Raw genomic sequence first — 19,588 nt, forward strand, 5'->3', positions numbered from 1 at the left:
TGGACGGTACCCGAGGATTCGGCTAGCCGTGGAGTGTGATTGATTGGTGGTGGGGGGGTTAAAACTTTACTTTTCTGTTTGGGAACCGCCTATAGCATGAGTAGCATGGAAGATATTGAGAACTCTAGGTCATTGCGTTGACAATGAAAGCATGCCACCCAAAATTATTATCTCTGTTTTCAAAGCTTGAGCTCTGGGACCTCTGCAAATCAATGCTTCCCTCTGCGAAGGGCGTGTCTATTTATATTCCTGTTGAGTCATCCTCCTCTTACAAAAGCACCAATTAGAGAGCACCTCTATCATTTGTATGCTTTGCTTTTAACTGTGTTGAGTATGACTATGACTGGATCTTCATTGCCACGAATTACAATGTTTAATCAGCCCTTGGTCTTTTAAGGTGCTCTGCATTTATGTTTTACGGTCTCAGAAAGAGCTAGCGAGATACCATCTATTCGTATTGCTTCATGTTGTTTTGATTGAAGTGTTGACATTTGAGGCTTACTATTATTTGCTCGCTAGTTGATTATGCCATTGATATGAGTTTACCGTGAGACCTAGACGTCATTTGCTTATGTGGTTTGATTGTGATGTTGCTGAAATTCTGGTTGTGAGTTAGCCATGGTTGCAACAACAAGATCAAACAGAGTTCGTCAAAGTTTTTCTTTTGTCTCTCTCAGTTTGTCAACTGAGTTGCTTGAGGACAAGTAAGGCTTTAAGCTTGGGGGAGTTGATACGTCTCCATCGTATCTACTTTTCCGAACTCTTTTGCCCTTGTTTTGGACTCTAATTTGCATGATTTGAATGGAACTAACCCGGACTGGCGCTGTTTTTAGCAGAATTGCCATGGTGTTGTTTTTGTGCAGAAATGAAAGTTCTCGGAATGTCCTAAAAATTTATGGAGATTTTTTCTGGAATAAAAGAAAAATACCTGTGCAAAGTTCCACGTGAGGGGGCGTGCCAGTGGGCCACAAGCCCCTGGGCCGCGGCCACCCCCTATGGCCACGCCATGAGGGCTTGTGGGGCCCACGTGGCACCACCGCCCCCAATCTCAGTCCTATATCTTCCGTTTTGCCTGGAAAAAAATCAGAGAGAAGGTTTCATCGCGTTTTGCGATATGGAGGCGTCGCCACATCCTGTTCTTCATCTGGAGGGCAGATGTGGAGTCCGTTTCGGGCTCCGGAGAGGGGAAATCGTCGCCATCGTCATCATCAACCTTTCTCCATCGACAATTCCATGATGCTCTTCATCGTTCGTGAATAATCTCATCGTAGGCTTGGTGGACGGTGATGAGTGGGATGAGATCTATCATGTAATCGAGTTAGTTCTTGATGGGGATTGATCCCTAGTATCCACTATGTTCTAGATTGATGTTGCTACTACTTGGCTATGCTTAATGCTTGTCACTAGGGCCCGAGTGCCATGATTTCAGATCTGAACCTATTATGTTGTCGCCAATATATGTGTGTTTTAGATCCTATCTTGCAAGTTGTATTCACCTACTATGTGTTATGACCCGGCAACCCCGGAGTGACAATAGCCGGAACCACTCCCGGAGATGACCATAGTATGAGGAGTTCATGTATTCACCGCGTGTTAATGCGTTGGTGCCGTTCTTTATTAAAAGGAGAACCTTAATATCATGTAGTTTCCATTAGGACCCCGCTGCCACGTGAGGGATGGACAATAGATGTCATGCAAGTTCTTTTCCCTAAGCACGTATGACTACATACGGAATACATGCCTACATTAGATTGACGAACGGGAGCTAGCCACATATCTCTCTGTGTTATAGCTGTTACATGATGAATCACATCTGTCACACTCATCCATCACCGATCCACTGCCTACGAGTCTTTTACTATTGGTTCTCGCTACGTTACTTTGCCTAGGCTTGTCCCTTGCTACAAGAGGGATTGGGCCACTTTGCTGCTGTCACTAGTGCTGTTACTTGTCAATTTGCTGCTGCTGCTACTATTGTTCCTTGCTACTCTGCTGTTACTTGTTGCAAGACTTTGTTAGCGCTAACATCCCGTCAACAGGGCCTTTTCTGGTGCCATTGCTGGGAATTGTCAAAGCTTTTTCTGGTGCCGTTGATATCATACTACCTTGCTACTGATACTTTGCTTCCAGACACTAATATTTCAGGTGTGGTTGAATTGACAACTCAGCTGCTAATACTTGAGAATATCCTTTAGCTTCCCCTTGTGAGCGAATCAATAAATTTGGGTTGAATACTCTACCCTCGAAAACTGTTGCGATCCCATACGCTTGTGAGACATCGGTGCCTTGTTCAATCATGCTCTAATCGAATCATGCTCTCTTTGTCCTCATGTAGCCCAGTTCATTTGTGCTACCCTCTTTCATTCCAAATTCTTATCGGTGTTTCTTCCAAGAATTCTTCAAGTGTGTTCCTTATCTATCACTCTTTTGTATTTTTAAGAAGAATAAGTGGTACGCTAAATTCGTTGCTTGTCATCAATTTAACTTGATGAAGTATGAGCATAACATAATTCCTATTCTTGTTTCATGAAAGTGATTTCAATTCTTCTTCTGAAGTGGCTCATGATATCAATTTTCTATTCTATGTTGTTCATCTTCTTTTTTCCGGAGTTCCAAGTTTTCTCAAGTATCTCTTCGTGTAGCTTCATCTAAATCTTTGCAAGGCCTTATTCTTTTCAACCTTCATTTTTTTCTATCATCATTTCATTTCGGTGTTCTTCAAGTGGTTCTTCATGGTGGTTGTAGAGGATTTAATTCATTCTCAAGGTGCTCTTCAAGATTCTTGTTGGAGAACCTAAAGTATTCTTTCTCTTGCATTTCAAAGAGCAATTCTTCCTCCTTTATTCTTTGAGGTGGTATTATAGCATTCTTGATTTATGAGGAGTCTCTAAGTGAATTTGTTTCAAGAATTAGATATTTAATCCCACCAATTTCTTGATCATGAGACATTTTCAACTCATGGTTTCTTCATTGAAGTTATCTTTGATTGGGTTTCACCTAAAGCTTTTCCTAAGGATTGTTGCTATTATGTTGATTATCATCGATACAAATTCTTAATGTGTCTTCTTGGTGTAAGAAGTGGTGCATATCTTGTTGCTCCCAATCAATCCTTGTTTCTGTTAGTGGTTGGTTGTCACCTCATTATTTTGGGATGGTTTTCATAAGTCCACTACAAGATTGTTCTTTGCGTTGTTGTTTTTCCAACAACTCCATTCAACTCTTCTTGTAGATGCTTTTCAAATTCAATTGTGGTAGAAGTTTTCATGTTCTTCTCCATTCTTTCTTCCCAATGATCTAGTTTCTATTCTCTTGTTCTGGAGTTGTTGTGATGTTGCTCTCTTTTATCCATTTTCTAGTTTTGTCAAGACCCTGTTCTTTCCTTTCTTATTAATTTAACCAGAGTGTTGTGTGTTCTTTAATGTTCTTTCCTTGCTTATCAATTTAGTTGGTTTGTTGTGAATCTTGTCAAGATCTTTCCATCTTACCAAATTTTGCCCTCTTTCCTACCGAAGTGCTGCCGAAATTTCTTTTGAATTCTTGCTTGTTCCTCATGTCATTCTTCATCCCTTTGCAACCTTCAAGGATCGTTGGTTTTACTCATTTGTCAAATAAGTAACTAAGTTTTACCTCTTGGTTTCTCTTCCTCTTCCCCTTTTCATTCTTAGATCTAGGGGCAAGATCACTTGTTAGCGTAAGAGAGTTGTAACAGCCCGGAACCGACACTCCAGAAGATTCCCCTTTTATTCCCTTGCTGCCCTGTGATTTATATGTTTCTCGCATTCATTGCCGCATCATTCGCATCATCCGCATTGCATCGGCACTCTGTTATTGTCAGTTTTCAAAACTTGCGTCCGTTAGTAGCTGTCGGTTCTCTATGTTTCGTCGTTGACCGTTTTGAGACCAACCACACACGCACGCGCCCGCGAGATCATTTAAATATTATTTTTAAAAGTGTGTATAAAACATTCTTGGATTGGTTGAAACTTGGCGTGTGGTCTTATTTTAATGTAGGTAGACCGTGTGCCAAATTTCGTCGCAATTGGAGTTCGTTTGATACCCATACCGTTAAATATATAGCGGCACTATAGTCGGCTTACTATCGGATGTTTTTCAGTGTGTAAAATTCATGTCACCGGTCCAAACTTCCCTCTCTTCTCAGCCCAACCAGCCCACCTAACCCTAGGGCGCAGCTCAGGCCGTCTAATTGCGATCCTACGGTCGAAATCGGCGTCAAAAACCCTAACCCTAGCCCCGTGTCTATAAATAGAAACCCAAATCCGGTCTCACCTAGTTTCCCATGCCACCAAACCCTAGTCGCCGTAGCCTCTCCTCCCACCTCAGCCGCCAAGCCCGTCAAGGCCCAAATCCGGCCCTCCCGGGCCCATATGGTGCACAGCCGCCCTGCTCCTCCCGAGTTGTGCCTCCCTAGCTCCCGAGTCGCATGCGCCTTGCCTCATCAGACGAGCTGAGCCGTCGCTCGCATGCAACCCCGCGGCTCCTCGCTGCTACAGCTCGTGCAGCCGTCAGCAACCAGCGCCCTTGCCGCTCGCCAGACGAGCCGCGGCTCAACCTCGCTCGCCGCTGCCATGGAGCTTCGCCTACTCCTGTGCTCGCCGCTCTGCCGACCTCCATCACCGGATCCGGCCGCCCCGGCCTTGCCCCCGTCGGATCCACCTCCCCTATCGGTGCCTCGCCCTACCTCACCTGCTGCTCGTCGGAGCCCCACCATGGCCTGCAGCCGCCGTCGGGGGCACCTGCGCCTCCCACTCGACCGCGTTGGTCGCCTCAGTGACAGTTGGTGGGCCGTGCCTCGAGGCCCATGTCGCGGCCGCCTCCAGTCCAGCCGGCCAAGGCCCGGCATGCCTTCCTCTCCTCGCCATGGGCTCGGCCCACTTGGTGAGCTCCATCCCTCCCCTCTGCTATATTGCGTCGAGGCTCATTTTAGCTATGTTGCGCTCCTGTGTGTTAGGCCCAACAGTGGAATTCGGCTCGTTGTAAATTTTTTCCTATTGTGGTCTTAGCTAATTTCGCAGGAATTTTCCGAATTACAGATTAGATGCATATTTTAAACTGCCCATAACTTTTAAACCGTGTGTCATATGCAAAAACTGTAGATATGTAGAATGTGTAGAATTTTGTGCAGCTTCGCAAAATGACACTTTCATGTGTGTTAAAAATGATTTAATTCATAACTAGTTAACCGTAGATCCGTTTTAGATGAGTTATATATGTAAATCACCTAGAATGGCATGTAGTTTCACGTGCTCCACTTTATTTTGTCGTTTAACAAACATAAGACGTGTTTAGGTCAGATCTGGACAGATTTTGATTTAACGTGTGGGGTCATTTTAGAAATACTATATGTTGTTTCCGACCTCATTTAAAATGTCTAGATAGGTATTTTATTTGTGTTTCACCTCTTGCCCTGTTTAACAATGTTTAATATTGCCGTGTACCTAAATGGGAGTGAACTAAGTAATTCAAGTGTGGAGTTTCGTCAATATGCAACTCCTCGCATACTGAGCTTCACTTAATGTGTAGTGTTTGATTGTTATAAATTGCCATGCCTGCCTTGCATAATTAAACCAGACATGCATCATATGTGTTGTGCATCATGTCGTGCATGTGTCGTGGTGAATATCGTGTGTTGATTCTTGTTTCCGGTTTGCTTCTTCTTGATGGAGTTCTGATCCGCTTCGGCGTGTGAGGATCCGTTCGATTATGTTGGTTCGTCTACTTCACAGATTCATTCTTCTTCCAAGCGGGATCACAGGCAAGATAACCATTTCCCTAGATACCATTACTATCATTGACATGCTAGTTTTCTCGTTTCTTTCGCTATGGCTCGCCGTCTACCACTTAAATGCCAGCCTCCCAACATTGCCATGAAAAACCTCTAACCTTTCCACAACCCCGCAAACCATTGTTTGGCTATGATACCGCTTGCTCAGCCTTCTTATAGCGTTGCTAGTTGCAGGTGCAGTTGCTTCCATGTGAAAACGTGGGTTCCTTGTTATATCACCATATTAATTGCTATTTAATTTAATGCACCTATATACTTGGTAAAATGTGGAAGGCTTGGCCTTCTAGCCTGGTGTTTTGTTCCACCTTTTTCGCCTTAGTTTCGGCTATCGGTGTTATATTCCATAATTAAGCGCTCCTAACACGATTAGGGTTGTTATGGGTACCCCCTTGATAATTCGTTTTAGTTTAAAGCCGGTCTAGCAAGGCCCAACATTGGTACTATTTGCCTAATAACTAATGAACCGCATAGGGAGTAATTAACCTGAGGATACTTAATCAACCTCCGGGTCTGTGCTCCTCATGAGTGTTGGTCCAAAATAGAGCACTATGCGGGGCCAAACCAGGGTAACTTGGGTGATTTCTATTAGGCCACCATACGCGTCGCTTATCCGTCGTGTCCTGAGAACGAGATACGCAGCTCCTATCGGGATTGTCGACACGTCGGGTGGCCTTGCTGGACTTGTTTTATATTTTACGAAATATGTTGTGCATCGGGATTCCGGTGATTCTTTGGGCTATCTCCGAGTTGAGGCTTTCCACTAAGGGATCCGAGGAGATCACGAGTTTCGTGATCGAGGCATTCTATGCAGCATGTGGTAATTTGTGATGGACTAGTTGGAGCACCCCTGCAGGGTTAAATCTTTTGTAAATCCATGCCCATGGTTATGTGGCACACTTGGAAACTTTGTTTAACATCCGGTTCTAGATAACTTGAAGTAAACTTAATTAAAATTTCCCAACCGTGTGCGTAACTGTGAGTGTCTCTTCTGTGAGTTCTGTATTTGGAAGAGGACACGATGGGGTTATGTCTGGCGTAAGTAGGTGTTCGGGATCATTCATTTGATCAATATTAGTTCATGTCCATTATGCGTAGATCATCTCCCCCTTTTATTCTTGTACTCGTAAGTTAGCCACCTCAAATAAATGCTTAGTCGCTTGCTCCAGCCTCACCACTTAACCATACCTCACCCATTAAGCTTTGCTAGCCTTGGTACCTTTGGAAATGAGGTTGTTGAGTCCCTGTGACACACAGATTACTACAACAACAGTTGCAGGTACATATAAAGTGACACTTTGACGTGAGTGCGATGATTGTTCTATTTGGAGTTTCTTCTTCTTCATCATCGATCTAGGATGGGTTCGAGGCCGACAGCCTGGGATAGCAAGGATGGACATCGTTCTTTTGTTTGTTTTCGTCCATAGTCGGACCCTGCTCTTCTACATGGTGATTGAATATCTTGTTGTATTGATGTGATATTGTTGTAGCTTGTGGCGAGTGTAAGCCAATTCCATATACTCATCTCTTCTGTACATGTACTTGTAACGATATCCATTCTTGCGAAACGACGAGATGCACTTTTATCGCTATCGAGGCCCTCATGCCAAAGTAAGGATAGGATCGCATCTTGGGTGTTACATAAGTGCAGCAAGGTAGCCCAATTCTTTTATGGCAAAGGACAAGTCGGAACAATTTCTTATAATAGGCAAAGCATTCTTGAGGGTACACAGGAATTTCATCTAGTCAGTTTCATCATGTCAGGTCAATTCGCGTTCAGTACTTTGATAATTTTGATAGGTGGGTGGACCGGTGCTTGGGTGTTGTTCTTACTTGAACAAGCCCCCCACTTATGATTAACCCTCCCGCAAGCGTCCACAACTATGAGAAAAGTGTTAAGAGTAGATTCTAACCATAACATTAAACATAGGGATCCAAATGAGCCCCTTACGGAATAGCGCATAACTGGGGTTTAAGTTTCTGTCACTCTCGCAACCCACCATCTAATAACTACTCCACAATGCATTCCCTTAGGCCCAAAGATGGTGAAGTGTTATGTAGTTGACGTTCACATAACACCACTAAGGGAATCACAACATTCATATCATCAAAATATTGAATGAATATCGACTTCACATGACTACTTGCAACATGACTTCTCGTGTGGCCTCAAGAACAAAAGTAACTACTCACAAATGATAAACATGCTCATGATCAGAGAGGTATTAAATAGCATATTGGATCTGAACATATGATCTTCCACAAAATAAACCATAAAGCATCAACTACATGATGTAATCAACACTACCCCCGAGGTACCAATCTGAGGTTCCGGTACAAGATTGAGTACAAGATATGAACTAGGGTTTTGAGAGGAGATGGTGTTGTTTAAGATGTTCATGAATATCGGCCTCCCAAATATGAGAGGGTTGTTGGTGGTGACAATGACCTCAATTTCCCCCTCCGGGAGGGAAGTTCCTCCGGCGGACAAAAGTGCTCCTACCCAGGTTCCGCCTCGAGACGGGGGCACTTCGTCCCGAAAGTGCTCTCCTCATTTTTTTCAGGACAAGAGAGAAGATATACCAGAAGATGGTCGCCAGAAGTGGGTTGGGTGGCCCACTACCCACCAGGCCGCGCTAGGGGGACTGGCACACTCTGGTGCCGATTGGACACCTGTCAGCCTCCTCTGGTTCTTATTTCCTCCAATATTTCTTATTTATTCCACAAAAAATCCTCGTGAAGTTTCACCCCATTTGGAGGTGTGCAGAATAGGTATCTCTGACGTAGCTTTTTCACGTCCAGAATTCCATCTGCTGGGATTCTCCCTCTTAGTGTAAACCTTGCATATTATGAGAGAAAAGGCATTAGAATTACTCCATAAAGTGTTATAATGCATAAAAACACTATAAATAACAGTAGCAAAACATGATGCAAAATGGACGTATCAGCGCCCTATGAGCTCGTCACTCACGTGTGCATCTTCTCGTCTCCTCCCGAAGCTTCTAGGATCTCTTCTGGTCTAGAAAAATCACTGTAAAGTTTTATTGTATTTGGACTCAATTTGGTATTGATTTTCTGAAAAAGTCAAAAACAAGCAAAAAAAGATCTAACACTAGGCACTGAGTTAATAGGTTAGTCCCAAAAATAATATAAAATAGCATATAATTGCATATAAAGTATCCAAGATTGATAATATAATAGCATAAGATAATAAAAAAATTATAGATACATTGAAGACGTATCAGTCATGAATGATATTGCATCACCTACGTTGGAAGAATTTGATGTTACTATTTAGCTTCCAAATAGAGATACTATTTCATCGCTTGGGATTGTTAGAGATGTTAAAGTCTTGTGTGGTAAGATCAAATACCCTACTAATTTCTTAGTACTTGGATCACATCAATATAATTTTTGTCTCATTATATTTGGTAGACCTTTCTTGAATATTGTTGATGCTAAAATAGATTGTGTTAAAGAGAAGGTTAAGGTTAAATTTGGTGATGTATCTCATGAATTTAATTTCTCTAAGTTTAACAGACAACCGCATGATATTCAATCCTCTAGTAAAGATGATATTATTGGTCTTGATTTTATTGGTATAGCTCTTGCGAATCCAGAACAATATTTGTTAGACCATGAAAATGACATGCATATGAACGAGAGGAATGAAATTGATAAAATATTACTTAGACAAACACCTATCCTTAAGCATAACTTGCCTGTGAAACTTTGGGAGGCCCTCTCCCGCCTAAGAGTGATCCGGTGTTTGGATTGAAGAAATTATGTTATACTTTGAAATATGCTTATGTTGATGAAAAGAAGATATATCATGTTATTATCAATGCTAACCTCTCAGTGCATGGCCTTGCAACCCAGGAAAGCTTCACAAAGAGTGATGAAGTCGGATATGAAGAATTGAGTTTGGAAAGGGGTGGTGGAGCTGGATCACATAGAACTCTAGAAGACACCTGAGGAAGGGCGGATTGGGACACCAAGACCCCAAAGGAGAAAGGAGACGAAACAGACTCGCTCTTCCCCGTGCGACATTGGGTGATTATCCGCATGCACCTTGTTATCTATGGGTACTAACCCTAGATGGGTCGGTATAAAATATGGATCTTGCAGGTACCCTTGAGTTGCGAACCAATTCAGTTGCAACGGGTAGCCGAACAACTCTACCAATCACCTTCGAGAGGGCCGTTTGGGCGCTTCGACGAGCTAGGTCCGACCGCCATTGTTGAAGATCTCAAGCAGAGGCACAAGAAAGATTTGTGCCTTGACAAGATGGGAAAAGGGAGTAGATGAAGGGATAAGTTTATTACCCATGTTGCGAGTTATATACCATGGTTAAACGGGAAGGTTTGAGTATCCAACCTTTAATCCGCTCGTTTTCCAAGCACTTAAGGAACGCGAATCGAGGAAGCCTTAATGATGCGGCCAAAAGTGGTTGGGTGGGTCCCAACTCTGACATGGCCTCCCTCACCACGACTTGTGGAAAGTGTTGATTATAAATCATCGGACTATCCGAGGAGTGTGGATGCTGGGGCCCTTACAAAAATGCTGAAGATAACCAATGAGGACCTTGGATTCTGATAATGAAGAGGAAACTCGCCTACCAAGCCGAAGACCACGAGAAGGAGAAGTTGTTTCGAGGAGGGCGCCAATGTCCTCGACTCTGAAGACTAGTTCACGGGCTAGTGACGATGTCCTTGATTAGGGGGGTGCACACCATCTCGGCATGTTATTTGTGGGTCGGAGTGATGACCCATCAACTGCTGATGGAAGGACTCTGAAAGTTGTGGCCCTCGGCGTACCTACTATGGAAACCTTTGAAGACTTGATGTGTACTTCAAGACCTGTTTTGATGTTCGGGATGTTCATCCTCAGCTTGTAATCGATCATATGTAAACCCCAGATTCCTCGGGTGCCTAGCCAAGGGGTTTTAGTCTTAGAGACACGCATGCAAGTTTAGAGCTTAGAACATGATCTCAAGGTAGACCCTCTATACGTTGTACCCCACCTACAATCAATACGATACAAGCAGTCCTAGGGTTTTTGCCTCTTTAAAAGGTCCCGAATGTGAGTAAATCTGTGTCTCCCTACTTGATGTTTACCATCGTTCTCCAATCGTCAGCTCGGGACCCCATACTCAAGATCTGCCAATTTTAATCCACGCAACTTGGAGTTTGTCTAAAAGAGAGTTGGAGAGTCTTTACAGACCGGTGTGAAGTCACCTATATGTAGCTTTTTTAGATTTTTTCTAAACATGTACAAACACAAGTGTTTATATACATGCGTACACACTCACCCATGTAAACGCACACATGTACATTATATCCCTATGATATTTTTCAGATTTATTATGTATTCCAATTGATGGACTTTCGCGACATTTTGGTTGCAGTACCGTCATGAGTATATTATGACTTGAAGCCCTAAATCTGGACATAGCACAACGCGTGCTTCTCTCCAACGCGAATGCCCACAAAAGCCCATCTCAGAAAAATAAGTGCCAACGCCCACATTCTCCACCAAAGAAACACGCATTGACAGCCCTAAAAATAGTTAAAACTAATAAACACGCATTGACTCAAGTTTATCTCGTCTTCTCACCAACCATCTCTCCAATCCTTTCACGGCCATTTCCTAATCCCACCGCTCCAAGACGCCAAGCAGGGCATCACGATCCATCCAAACCCGACCTCCCTGGAGAAATCCCCTCCCGTCAAAATCCTCCAATAGCCGAGATGCTCTCCCCCCACATTAGCGCCGACTCTCCCGCGCTCCCACGCTGGCGGTCAGCACAACCATGCTCCTGTCGCTGCCAGGTCCATGGCCGCGCGTCGAGCCCGTGCGCTTGAATCGTCTCCCGCACTGCAAAGGCCGGCTACTCTCGCTTCTCCGTAGCCGGCGGCTTGGCGTGTGCATGGCCGAGATGACCAGGGTCGGGAGCGGGTCGCCCCGGGAGGTTGGGGTTTCTGCTGGGGACGGGGAGGGGGATGCGATGCTGGGATGCGAGAAGTTGCCCGGTCCGAGGGCGGCGGCGGCGGCGACGGCGACGACCCGGTGGACGCACGTCGAGGTGGCGCTGAATCGTATGGTTAGTGCTCTTTGTTTCTATGAAGCTGTATATGTTCACATATGGTGTATGTTGATGCTTTTCGGAATCTCAAACTATATATCTTACGACTTAGCATGGGCCTTGCTTAATTATGGAGTGGTAATAGCTTCTAACCAATGCTGATGCCTTTCAAATGAGCTCTGATCATTGAAAGTTGGAACTATTACCAGTCTGAAAGGGATGAAGCTTTATTGGAAAAGAAACTGAAACGCCTGAATATTCTGATTTGCTCTCTGCAGAGAACATGCATTGCTTTAGTAGAGCATCATTGTAGCTTGTACTAGGGGTGTCTAATTGCAATAATATCTGCCAAGCTCAGCTGTTTTCGTATTATCGTTAATTATGAACAGATTTTTATATACAGATTTAGTTTGTTTAGCTGTAGAGTATCTTAGTTATCTAATGCCTGATTTATACTACTGTGTCTGATTATTAGTTTATGAAAGAGGAACTTGGATGCTCCAGACTAAGCTTCCTACTTAGATGTGATTAAACATTATGGTTGAAATTACCCTTAAATGCACGTAAAGGTTAACTGTGTGCTGTTTACTTGGAATTCTGGATCCATGTCTAACTGCAATATATGTAGCGAGCTCGCCTGTTTCCTGCAGACATTATTTATGAACCCTTTTTTGTGTACACATTTACTTTGCTTGTAAAATGTAGACTATCTTTGTTATCTAATGCCTGATTAGTACAACTGTATCTGATAAGTTTTTCTGAGAGGAACTTAGAATATTAACTATCTGCTATTCACCTTCGATAACCTTGTACCTTGTATGCCAGAGTAAATGGCTGGTGTCTGCTTCTTTTGCTTTTGCGGCTCTTTGGAAGCATGATGGTGAAATTATGTGGGCTTTGATGGGTGCAGTTGCAAACACTGTGCTTTCATCAGTTCTTAAAAAACTGCTCAACCATGAAAGACCAGCGCCAGCTTTGCGGTCTGATCCTGGGATGCCATCATCCCATGCCCAATCCATTTTCTATGCTGCAACATTTCTAGTTCTTTCAGGTAAGCTTTTCTAGATTCATCCAAACATCATACCATTTTTCAGTATATACTCCTGGCAACATCGAAAGCATAAATTCTGACAGGACATCTGTCCTAATTCATTTTAATCATGGCATACATTATGTTGGTAACTATATGTTCTTCTCATTTTTTGCTGCACAGCTTTTCTACTCTACTCCCTCCGTCCCATAATATAACATCTTATATTATGGGACGGAGGCAGTTGTAAACAGAATGAATTGAGACTAAACTAGAAATAATATGCCTATTTTGTGCTGAACAAAGATATTAGATGCTTATATCAGTTAAAAGTTGTAACAATGCCTCCATGGACGTTAGCAATCAGATGTCCACCTGTTCAATGAAAGGGAATGTGTGACTTATCTTATGTGGCTCGTTTTGCAACGCAGTGTTCTATTGGCTTGGACCAAATTATCTGGCAATGATTATTGGGGCTACAACTATAGCATCAGCCTCCTATCTAGTAAGAATTTCTACTTGGTAGACTCTTTCATCTTTAATCGTCTAAATTGCAGGACCATACTCTTGGGTTACAATCTTTGCATTCTTTAGAGCATCCTAATCTTAACCTCCTTATGTGCGTGCAGTCGTGGCTACGGGTGTCGCAGCGTCTTCACACAGTGAACCAGATTCTCGTGGGCGCTACTGTGGGATCGGCCTTCAGTGCTATGTGGTTTGCGCTCTGGCATCTGCTAGTGCGGGAAGCATTTGCCTCCTCGTTGTGGGTCCAAATTCCAGTCGTCCTTGGTTCAGTAGTGTTCTGTGTTGCCTTCGTCGTCTACATCATTCAGCACTGGCTTAAGGATGAGTAATGATACAGATAACGACAACAGGTTAATGGACGCTGAAACAATCGGGAACAGAAGGTTTTATCCGCACTCTCTGGGAATTACACGCAGAAAGGAGCTCGCATGATGGTTCACTGGACGGAACAGAAAGCAATTTTGATTTACTACTGTATATCATTGATCCGTGTAACAAACAATTGGCGCTTGCCTGCTCGGATCGTTCATTCATCCTTCCCTTTTTGCGGATACAGTTGATGCTGATGCAATTCTAGATGTAAGTCATGTAACACGGTAATATGCAGTTGATGCTGATGCAATTCTGGGTGTAACACAGTAAATGATTTGGTATCATCATCTTGTGCAATACGAGATTTTTTGATACATTAATGAATTCTTACTGGCTTTGTTTATCAGATTTTTTGATGCAATTCTAGATGTAAGTCATGTAACACGGTAATATGCAGTTGATGCTGATGCAATTCTGGGTGTAAAACAGTAAATGCTTCGGTATCATCGTCTTGTGCAATAGGAAATTTTCTGACACATTAATGAACACTTATTGGCTTTGTATATCAGATTTTTGGCTTTGTTTATCAGATTTTTTTAATGCAATTCTAGATGCAAGTCATGTAACACGGTAATATGCAGTTGATGCTGATGCAATTCTGGGTGTAACAGAGTAAATGATTCATCGTCTTGTGCAAATAGGAGATTTTTTGACACGTTAATGAACACTTACTGGCTTTGTTTATCAGATTTTTTGTGGCTTCGCCAAGTGTTCGTCAAGTGTTCATCCTCGATGCTGCAAAAGCTTTCAGCCAAAGGGAAAGTGACTGGGGTTCGTTCGTTTCTCAGACCCGTCTTCCCTCGTGTGGTTCTTTAAACTGATGTTTCTGCACTAAACATGGACGCATCTAGAGAAATCTAAGGCGGGCAATATGGATCAGAGGGAGTGCCATGTTTCTGCGGGTGACAAATCCAGGATCATCTAAATAAGATAGTAGGAGTACGATGTTTCTGAGGGTGACAAATCGATCAGATACTACCATGTTTCTGCGAGTGACAGATCCAGGTCGAATACGTTTCTGAGGCTATTGACAAATGTCGTTCTAACATTAGCTAGGTATAACGGGCACAGTACGGCTGGACTCACCATTTTACTTTTGTCACCCCAGTATGAAAAAAAAATGGTACATAATCAAATATTCAGTTTCTACCAAATGCCCATCCTGAACCTCTGATGCCACCAACAAAATGGAAGCTCCAAGCGACTGAGAAACACAGAAACGTAAAATAACAGGCATAGTCAAACGTACAGAAACAGCATGACAAAGAAATCTTGTTCGAGTAAACAAGGCCCAGATCAAAACTGCAACTGTCAAAATCAACTCCCCTTGAGTTCACCATGGACAATTTTACTAACTATATCCACATTCCTCGTATTATTACGCTCAACCAACTATGCAACGAGGGACTTACGGTAAGGAGGAGTCAGGCCAATCCTGGACGGAGATGGCCCATTCCACATTTTTTTACAGAGGAAGCGGCAAATGAGGATTGTAGTGATCACAGCCGATCACCAAAAGAGAAAACTTATACAAGCTTTTTTTCTCTCTATGAAGTATAGTTAGAGCTTTTGTTAGGACCTCTGCAAGGAGAAGATGCATCTTCAGCTAGCTCTAATCGCTGTTGGTGTTCGTGCTATTTGAGTCCCCAGCCTGGGACTGGCTCGCGGGCATGTAGGACCAGGCAATAGCTGCTGTGCCAAGGGTAACTGCTATGCCAACTGAACCCCAGAACCACTTCTGCCTTATCTTACGCTTGTTCCGCTGTTGCCTGGACATCTCTGCAAGACATAAGAGGAGGAAAACATTTAGGGACAAGTCTTAACACCGCATGTTCATTTGCAATCTACCAACAAATGTTTCTGAGACATAACAGCCAACAACATGATATGTACTGTATACACCAAGGCAACTACGAACACTGCATGTCTTGTTGACACCACCAAGGAAGCTAACAAATATTCCCTCCGTTGAAAAATAAGTGGTGCGGTTGTAGTTTACATCGTAAAAGTATGTACGAAATGCATAATTAATGTAGTATTGAGTTCAGTATGAGTACCGATAGCTTCTTGGTTTCTCTGAGACATCTCCCTGTTTGCTGCTTCATAGTACTGGACCCTATCTGATAACCTTGCAATCTCAAAGTTCTTTGCTGCAATCACACTTTCCATCTCTGATTCAACTTCTGCACGAGCAGTTCCACGTGCAATAGAAACGGCCACCAGTTGCGAAACACTTATTTGTTGGCACAACTCAGCTCCAGGATCTGCACTTGTATCATCATCATTCTCAGCTACAGTTGGAGATGGAAGTGACAAGGCTATCAGCGACAGGTGATGACTCAGCTTCTTCCACTCCTTTTGCCAGGTCTCAGCTACCTCCTCAGCTTGTTTCCTACCCTCAATTTCTGTCAACATGCTTAACCTCATTTCACGGTACTCGTCATCAATACATCGAGAAGATCGAGTTGCACCATCGCTTGATATTTCTACATTTTCAACAAATCTGACTTAGTACAATGAAGCATTATAAATTAAACAACAAGCATACACGACAAATTAGGAGGCAAAAAAGACAGTCTCACCAATAGTAGAATACAACAAAGTGATTTAGACAAAATATGCATGCAGCATAAACAAATCTTAGATATATCACTTTTAGATCATAGCCATATTCATTAATAAATGACTTTAACTCATAGCCATACTTGCTAGCAGTGATTGGTTCACACAGTTCAATAATAAAAAGATAGACTACACACAACCCCCAAAAAATATGAAAGAGATGGCACATTGACTGTAAGGCCTCAACCAAATATAGGAAGGCATACAGAAACACTGAGACAATCATAGTTCAGCCATACTTGCTAGCAGTAAGGCATACAGAAACACTGAGACGATCATAGTTCAGCCACAGGAAGAAAACACACAATAAACCTGCATATAGGCTACATAAACATCATAACATTAAGTTAGGAACCAAGTCAGTGCCTGAAACCTAGGAATGCCCATCTTAGCAAACGCTATCAGAAACATGTCTTGCATCAGCATAATAAAGGCAAATAACATATATGCCAGGACTGATTCACTGGAGAAGTAGGTTCAATAATACTCTGTCCGTTCCTAAATATAAGTCTTTTTAGAGATTCTACTACGGACTACATAAGGAGCAAAATGAGTGAATCTACATTCTAAAGTATGTCTATATACATCCTTATGTAGTCCGTATCAAAATCTCTAGAAAGACTTATATTTAGGAATGGAGGGAGTATATCATAGTAAACTGCAGTGGCAAGCTGCATAGGAAACATGACTTGCGAGCTTTTGGAATATAGAGAACTAAACAGAGAGTATTCTATCCTATGTAGTTCCTTTTTTTTGGCTAATTTGTTTCACTATATTTCCAACTAATAACAGATATAAATTGCTGCTACAGGCAACCAAGAACAATCAACCACAGATTGTTTAAAGCAAGATGCTAAGCATATACACAAACTAATTGCTATCTTCAACGAACGATATCTAAATAAGCGTTTAGATGCCAGTTTTCACTGAAGAATCATTGCTGCGGGCAAACAGGAACAACCGACAAGAGAGATCAGTTCAAAGAAAGATGCAAAGCATATACACAAACTAATTGCTATCTTCAACGAACGATATCTAAATAAGCGTTTAGATGCCAGTTTTCACTGAAGAATCATTGCTGCGGGCAAACAGGAACAACCGACAAGAGAGATCAGTTCAAAGAAAGATGCAAAGCATATACACAAACTAATTGCTATCTTCAATCTAACATATCTAAACAAGAGTCTATTCTGCTAAAAACAAATGAGCAAAGCATAGTGTTAGCATGAACTGAGTGGTACCTTCGAATGCATCATAAAATTCTGCACCAGGTGTGCCAGCAGACGTCCCATAAGGAGAACTGGGCTTCCACCACCCCTGCCCACCAGCATCCTCAGCCTCGGAGTTACTAGTCACACTCTGTGAATCCTGAGGCTCAAAGAAGGCATCATTTTCGCCATTTCTTGGCATTCCATTGTTGACAAACCTTCCAACATTGACAGGCCTCACCAACGCATCTGGACTTTCATGCCGAAACTCGAACTCGGGCTGATCCTGCTCATCTTGGCCGAAAAGGGTCACCTTGCCTTTCTGTACCCCTTCATTCTGCCCACCAAAGGTCTCCTCAACACCATTGTTACCTCCAACCACACCATTACTCTCTTGTGAGAGCCTAAACTCAGACTCCTGCACTTGAAAGGCTTCAGCCCTTTTCGGCAATGCAGGTAGCCCCTCGGGAAACTTCGGCAGGCTACCCTCACTTCCGACATCGCCCTGAGAAGGAGTCTTGATCAGGCCAGGCCCCCGACGTTTATGGTTGATGAGATACGGCGACCAGGTTCCAGGGAACGACGACGGCGAGTCTGGCAGTGGCGTGCTCTCAGGTGTGGAGTAGAGCGCTGGCAAGGTGTTGGTCCTGGCAGGAGCCACCGGCACAGGTACGGGCTTCTCGGAGGACTTCTCAGGGGGTAGCGGCGCCGCTGGAGGCGGCTTGGGAACAAGCTTCCGGAGGTTGGGAAGGGAGCCGGTCTCCAGGAAGGGGTCCAAGACGTAGTGCGTGATGGTCGGCATGGGGACGTGGCTGCCGGAATCAGAAGGTGTGGTCACCGTAGATTCTGCCTTGCTCGCGTCAACGAGGTCCTGAATCACAATAGACAAAACCAGAGCAGGTTAGAATGGATCAAACCCTCTTCCCTTCCGTCTTGGGGAGAAGAGAATCAAGAGATAGGGCGCCAATATTAGGAGATTCCGATCCAAAATAATCGGAAACATCTGCAACGAAACACGTAGACATCCTACCCCCTAACCTTCGGAAAAAATACGCAGCCTAATAAGAAACCAACGAGACGAGCCGCTCAAATCATCACCCAGAAACGGGAATAAAGGAGAAATCCACAATACTCCTCGCCCAAATTTATAAAAAAATTCGCCGAGACAAACATGCCTCGAATCGAACAATCCCGCCGCGGAAATTTGACCCCTAACCCGACGAAATCTACCACGCAACCCGCCTAGCAGAACCCCAGATTCACCCACGCTTCCAAGGCCGGGAAGCAGCGCCGCAACCGCTCGAAAGACAACGAATCCCCAAACCAAACCCGGGCGGCGTAGAAGATTCGTCGGGAGATAGTCACCTGCGACCGGCCGGGGAGGGAGGTGGGGAAGCGCGCGGCGCCTCTCGCTTGGTCGGAGGAAACCCTAGCCCGCGCCCGCGGCAGCTCCTCGTCGTCGTCCTCGTCCGCCGCCGCCGCCGCCGCCGCTCGCCTTTCGAAAGTTACGAGGGGAGGGGGGAAATAAGCGGCGCGAGACGGACCAGCCAGGCGGCAACCCCAGGGGAAAATATGCTAAAATACACGGGCTCGAGAGGGACAGGGAAAAGGGGAGGGGAGAGGAGAGAAAGAGCGCCGCTGATTTTCGGTATTTATTTCGCCCCCTTTCTTCTACTGCTGCCTGGAGAACACGAAAGAGAACAGGGAGGCTGCCGGCTCCGTCGGATCGCGCGGGCCCATGGCGTCAGCGGCGGCGGGGGGTAGGAGGTCGGGTGCGTCGGGGCTCCTCTATTCTTGGAAGGGAAGAAAGGGAGGGCTGGGATCGTGACTGGGTGGTGCCTGGTGCGGGGCGCCAGGGAGGAACGCACGGTCGGGGGTGGATCTCCTCGGCTCGGTTGCGTCCGGGTGGGTAACGACCGGGCGCAGGAGGGGCTGCTGTTGGCTCC

General features: G+C 44.1%; 2 protein-coding genes across 2 annotated transcripts; one reads left to right on the top strand and one right to left on the bottom strand.

The window, feature by feature from the left end:
- The first annotated feature begins 11,406 nt into the window (after window positions 1-11,406).
- Window positions 11,407-14,155, top strand: LOC123403731 (lipid phosphate phosphatase epsilon 1, chloroplastic-like). The gene is made up of 4 exons (XM_045097644.1): window positions 11,407-11,903; window positions 12,711-12,936; window positions 13,347-13,420; window positions 13,545-14,155. The coding sequence occupies exons 1-4, from the start codon at window positions 11,613-11,615 to the stop codon at window positions 13,767-13,769; spliced, it is 816 nt and encodes a 271-aa protein (XP_044953579.1). The 5' UTR covers window positions 11,407-11,612; the 3' UTR covers window positions 13,770-14,155.
- A 916-nt stretch (window positions 14,156-15,071) lies between these two features.
- Window positions 15,072-19,302, bottom strand: LOC123402342. Its single transcript, XM_045096248.1, has 4 exons — window positions 19,008-19,302; window positions 17,676-18,513; window positions 15,870-16,298; window positions 15,072-15,591 (listed from the first exon to the last, which is right to left on the bottom strand). Exons 2-4 carry the CDS (start codon window positions 18,442-18,444, stop codon window positions 15,425-15,427), a joined length of 1,365 nt encoding a protein of 454 aa, XP_044952183.1. The 5' UTR covers window positions 18,445-18,513; window positions 19,008-19,302; the 3' UTR covers window positions 15,072-15,424.
- Between the last annotated feature and the right edge of the window lie 286 nt (window positions 19,303-19,588).

The sequence above is a fragment of the Hordeum vulgare genome, chromosome 6H, assembly GCF_904849725.1.
Source record: "Hordeum vulgare subsp. vulgare chromosome 6H, MorexV3_pseudomolecules_assembly, whole genome shotgun sequence".
Taxonomy (NCBI): domain Eukaryota; kingdom Viridiplantae; phylum Streptophyta; class Magnoliopsida; order Poales; family Poaceae; genus Hordeum; species Hordeum vulgare.